A 6,309-nucleotide genomic window follows, 5' to 3' on the forward strand; every position below is an offset into this window, starting at 1 on the left:
TATATATATATATATATATATATATATATTTTTTTTTTCTTAAGAATATTTTTCTCTTATCATCAGCTAAAAATTTCCCTTGTTTTATCATATCTTTCAGTTCCGCCTCGTATTGTAGCATGTTCACCAAAATCTTTACATCACCGACAAGGAGAAACAGTGGAGCTATTTTGTAATGCATCAGGATCACCAGAACCAGCTCTCATATGGAACAAGGATAGTAAACCTCTCCAGGCTTCATCTCGAATTCAGATTGATGGTTATAAAGTGATCATTAGAAATGTGCAGCGCAGTGATGCTGGTGTTTATATGGGAACATTTACCAATAGTGTAGGATCAGTTTCACAGTTAATTAACTTAGTTGTTGAAGGTAAGTTGTGCAGTTTTACATATATTTTCTTTTATCGTTATTGTTCACTCTGGCCGGCTCATTGTGCAGCCTCATGGATTTAGAGTTATTAATTATATACATGATTGGTGATGATCAAAATGAACTTAAATGGGTCAGCTGAAAAGTTCATAGGCTGACCAACATATTCTCATGGAATGTAATCAAATGAGGTTTATTTTGCAACATAGTCTCCCTTGTAGTCCACACACTTCTTCAATCAGTGTTGGAGTGCTTTGATCCTATTGATGAAGAGGCTTTCATCCTGTTGGTCCAAAAGCTCATCCATAGCAGATTTGACATCATCATCACTGTAATACTAGTTCCAAGCCCAGTGCTTTTACATCAGGGCCAAGTGGATGATCAGCGAGCTCACAGTCATGTAGAGCAGCCATTGAAACTAAGGACTTACGTTTATTGACCTAACGAAACATGACCCCTTTCATCAGTTTTCCTGGACGTTTGGTATTGATAGTCTTTCGTAACTGCCTCAGCAAATTAGCATAATACATTCCATTAATGGTGTAGTACTTCTGAAGATAGTCAATGAACACAATTCCTTTTGCATCCCAATAAACTGAGGTGTGTGTGTCTGTATAAATAACCCAGTGTGTACATTGTATGGAGTAATGTGTGTTTCCTGTATTTACATGTATGTGTATAGTACTCGTGTGTAAGGCTATTGTATGTATGTGTGTGCAAACGTTTGTGTAGTAGTTAATGTATGCTTGTTTGAGTGGTGTGTGCACGCATGTAGACCTTATAATATGTATTGTGTATTTTTATGTTTATATATATACATATGTATATGTATGTATAGGTGGATATGTCTGCATATATTTATATATATATTTATTTACTTATTTGCTTTTTATTCACCTAACTTCGAGCTGTGTGGACAGTACCAGACTGACTTGGTGCCTCAACCTAAGTACCTAATTCAACTGAATCTTAATTATTTCTTACACACACACACACACATATATATACTCATGGATATGTATACATATATATGTCTATAGACATTAATACATGCCAGCATGGAGTGTAGACATTAAATGATGATGATATCAATGTGGATATGTATACACATTCATTCATTGGGGTTTTACCTCCTTTTGTCATGATTAAATGGGACGGATGTAAACTTGTTAGAGGTTATATTTTGCACTTATATGTCCTTCTTGTCTCCAACTCTTACATGTTTTTCAAACACAAAACTTTATTCTCCTGGTCTTTGAAAACGCACAGAAATGTGCTGTCTAGCTTTTGAAGACCTGTGGTATATAAAAATCCCTTCCTAGAAAAGCAGATGAAATCTGATGATAGGGAAAGCATGATATATATACAAGTTACCAATTTTGTAAAATGCATATTTATCACGATACATTGTATGTAATTCTGCACAAAATATTTAGAGAATATTTTATTCATGGGTGTAGCAAATTTAATTTCTTATGAAATTCCTGAGTGTTACATTTGATACTGGATGGCTTATTTTCCCCTTTCTTACTGTATCCAGTTTCAATTATAGATCACCTAGATGTTACTAATGTTTTCTCCAGAAGTGCTTAAGAGGCTATGGGAGTTCACATTTACTGCCATTCTGAAAGTATTAGAGTGTGTGTGATTAGCTGGCTATTTTCAAGAATATAAAATCAATTCTGAACTTGGTAACCAGGTACCTACCTCTACACCACGAACTTACATTGGCACTGTGCTCAGTACACCCTCTTTTATCTATACAAATAAACTTGATGTCGATGCTGTTCAGGTATAGAGCTAGTTGAGGTGAGCTACAAAGAGTTATGTTGCTTTTGCCAGAGACATTATGTTGTATCATTGATGCAATATATCTTATCTTTTTGTCTTTTTGTTTTCTAATGAATCAATTGGCTGCAGTTCTCAACCCTTCTTTGTCTGCTACAAAAATACATGTTTTAATTTTTTGTATCAATTTTTGTGTTTCTTTGATGTTCCTTCTCAGAACTTTACAATATTAAAACTAAAGTTATTTTTTTCTTTCTCTTCACCTTTTGTTTTCCTGATTTTTGCATGTGTGTCTATGATTCTGTTACAGGTGCAGCGTACATACTAATACCACCTGAAAATATGACAGCCATTGAGGGACAACGAATAAAATTTCAGTGTGGTGCTATGGCATATCCAAATAATATCACTTACAACTGGTTCAAAGACTCTGAAAACATCAAATTTCTACCTGATTATGGTAAACGTGTAAATGCTTTCAAGGATGGAAGTCTTGTCATTACTTCAGTTGTAAAAAACGACATGGGCTGGTATACATGCCATCCGACAAACGGAATTGGAGAAGACCCAAAAGCATCAGCTTATCTGAACGTCACATGTGAGTTTTCTTTGTAAAATGCTATCATTTATAAATGACATTGTTTTTTTATTAAGCAATATATTTTGCATTACCCTTAAAATTTGTCATTTGGTTTGTATATTCATTAATATTGATATTATTGATAACAATATCACTATGATTACTATTATCATCCCTGTTATCACTTCTTCTAAAACAACTACTTTATTGTGAGGTTTCTAACAGATGAAAAGGATAAATTATTAACTCCCTATCTTTCTTGGTAATAAATTGTCATGCTGCAGGTGTTTTGTTGTCTGTAAGTAAGCCACTTAAGTATTTAAGTCTCTTTGCCTAATGCTTTCTGAACAACAACAATAATAGTAGTAGTAATAATAATAATAATAATAATAATAATAATAATAATAATAATAATAATATAATAAAAATAAAAATAATAAAAATAACAATAATAATAATAATAATAATAATAATAATGATAATAGATAGATAGATAGATAGATATTTTGCTCTTATAGGATTTTTCTGTTCAAACTAAGAGAAAGGTAAATGCAAATAGGCCAGATATTATATCAAAAGATTTCAGATGAAAATCGTGATTCCTCTTCAATATGACTGTCCCAGTTGATACAAATGTATCTGTTAAGACCTACCAAAAGTTGAGCAAGTAGTACTAAGATCCCGAAAAAGAAATTTGCAAAATGTGAAAACTCAAGACTAGTAGAATACACATGGTTGTAGGTTCTCCAGAAATAATAACGAAAGGGGTTGATTAATACTTATCTCAAATCCCAGGGAATCTCCAAATGGAAGAAATTCAGAAAATAGTATTCTTTGTAGATTAGGAGCAGTCCCCATGACTAATATCTACATGATTCCAAAACAATCTTTTTTCACATATTATCAAAAGCTCATTTTCTAAACGATACTTCTTACAAACTCAATGCAATTAAAATACAAGTCCCATTCACTGAATTACAATGTTCCCTAGAAACACGGCAGTTATCAACCATCCTAGTCATAATGCTCACTTGTACTTATAACTTGTTGTCTCTTGAGGTCTCTGGGTGAGACTTTGACTCAGCTTGTATAAATACTAAGCTAAATCTAAACATAATAATAATAATAATGAGCAATTAAAAGAGTGTGATACAATTTGTAATAAATAGAAGTTGACTGTGTTTATTGAATTGAACAGTATTTTGACAGTATGCCTTCCTCGGGTTCAAAATAAAAAGTTAAAAGAATGCAGCAATACAGAAATTCAAAATATGAACGGAAGTATCCTGTGTTCCTTTTAAGACAAATTGATGTCATCAGTTTTTGCTTTTTTATAACTGGTAACAAGGAAAAAAAAAAAGAAAACAGGAAAGATAATACTTAGACCAAAGGTTTTGTGTAAATGTGATGGAAGTCATCTCTCATTTTGTTCATTCCTTCAGGGATGACTTAGTAATTCGTAAATATTTTATCCCCATGTGTTTTGAAGACTGAAAGTGCAGTTGAGTGCAGTAGAGTCAGAATATTTTCTGAGAATGTGCACTTTCAGGTGTTCTTCAGAATCACAGCTGTTTAATGTAAAAGGTTCAGCAAGTTCTGTTGAACTAGTTATTGTACCTGATGTCAGGCAGGCACAATAACAGTAGTTCATCATCATCCTCATCATCATCATCCTTATAGTCATCATCCTCATCATCATCATCCTCATCATCATCACCAAGGCAGAGTTGGCAGAGTTGTTAGCATGCTGGACAAAATGCTGAGCAGCATTTCTCCCAACTTTTCATTTTGAGTTCAAATTGTGCCAAAGTCGACTTTACCATTCATCCTCTTGGGGGTCAGTAAAATATGTCCCAGTGAAGCACTGGTGTCAATGTAATTGACTAGCCTCCTCTCTGCCTTGTGCCTATATTAGAATTATTATTATTATAGCAGGGCGAAATGCTTAGCGGTATTTTGTCTGCCGTTACGTTCTGAGTTCAAATTCCGCCAAGGTTGACTTTGCCTTTCATCCTTTCGGGGTCGATTAACTAAGTACCAGTTATGCACTGGGGTCGATGTAATCGACTTAATCCCTTTGTCTGTCCTTGTTTGTCCCCTCTATGTTTAGCCCCTTGTGGTCAATAAAGAAATAATAATAATAATAATAATAATAATAATAATAATAATAATTATTATTATTATTATTATTATTATTATTATTATTATTATTAGGCTGGTGAGCAAGCAGAATCATTAGAGCACTGAAAAATGTTTAACTGTATTTCTTCTGACTCTTAACAGTTCAAATACACCCTGGGGCTATTAAAAATAAGCTCTAGAACTGGGGTTGATCTAATTAACTAACCCCTCCCCCAGCAATTACTGACCTTGTGCCAAAATTGTAAGCCATTACAATTTTCTCTTTAAGCATTGGATTTAAAATCTGGTAGGATCAATTTTGTCAACTCTCCACTATAATATGTGACCTTGGTAAAAATCATCCAAATCATTGTTACAATTATAACCTTTTTAACGAATACTTAAAGTATTACAAACAGCAAACCTTGGAGCTGATGCATTACTGCATTGAGTTCAGTGCTTTACTGAATTTTGATATTGTCATAAGTAGCCTGCTTGGATTGGCCTTTACAATCACCAGATCTCAATATAATCAAAGATTTATGGTGTTCTTTATCTCTCATTCTTCATGTTGTTGGGGCAATAGACAAAAATTACAATAATAAATCGATGTTAATCCAATTAATTTTCATCATATCAAAATTGGGCCTGTGGCTTGTTGAAAAAAAAAAAATACAGCATACCATTACCATTCATCATTAGATCTAAAGCTTTGTGTATGTGTGTTTGTGTGTGTATATATATCAATATATATATATATTGATATATATAAATATCTATATATATATATATATATATATATATATAGATATTTATTTATATATATATATATATATTTATAAACAGAAACAATTATCATTATTATTATTATTATTATTATTATTATTATTATTATTATTATTATGATGCATACAAAGAATTGACTTTGATAGCCTTATTGATATTATCATTTTCAATGATACCATTATTATGATATCGTTATCTTTACTACATTATTTTGAAACTTCAGATTTTCCCTTAAAAAAATTTTCTTCTTTCCTCTTGACATAACACCAATATAGACTGCAGGTAGTCATTTCTTTAAAAATATAGTTTCAGGAAAAGAAAATTCTGACTACTTAGCATCTTCAGTCTTTTATTCAGGAATTAATGTGTGATTGGCTGGATGTATATATATCTATGTGTGTATATGTCAATATACCTGGAAATATGTCTTTATATATATGTATATGTATTTGTATATCTATGTGTACATACATGTATACGATACATGTGTGTGTATGTGTGTGTGTGTATATCTATGTATCTATATCTATGTACCTACATGACTATATATCTATATGTATATATAGGTTCATATTTGTGTATTGATGTATATGTATATATCTGTTTGTGTGTATGTATATATATATATATATATATATATATATATATATATATATATATATAT

At 31.8% G+C, this 6,309-nt stretch overlaps 1 protein-coding gene across 6 annotated transcripts in view; it reads left to right on the forward strand.

Annotated features, from left to right (window-relative positions):
* The window catches only part of LOC106876426 (uncharacterized), a 1,308,965-nt gene that overhangs the window by 1,091,753 nt on the left and 210,903 nt on the right, over positions 1–6,309 (forward strand). For all 6 annotated transcript variants that reach the window (XM_052967877.1, XM_052967880.1, XM_052967881.1 and 3 more), the window contains 2 exons: positions 101–370; positions 2,469–2,756. In XM_052967877.1, the coding sequence (XP_052823837.1) occupies positions 101–370; positions 2,469–2,756 (558 nt within the window). The remainder of the gene's footprint in view (positions 1–100; positions 371–2,468; positions 2,757–6,309) is intronic.

Source organism: Octopus bimaculoides, chromosome 5 (assembly GCF_001194135.2).
Source record: "Octopus bimaculoides isolate UCB-OBI-ISO-001 chromosome 5, ASM119413v2, whole genome shotgun sequence".
Classification (NCBI taxonomy): Eukaryota; Metazoa; Mollusca; class Cephalopoda; order Octopoda; family Octopodidae; genus Octopus; species Octopus bimaculoides.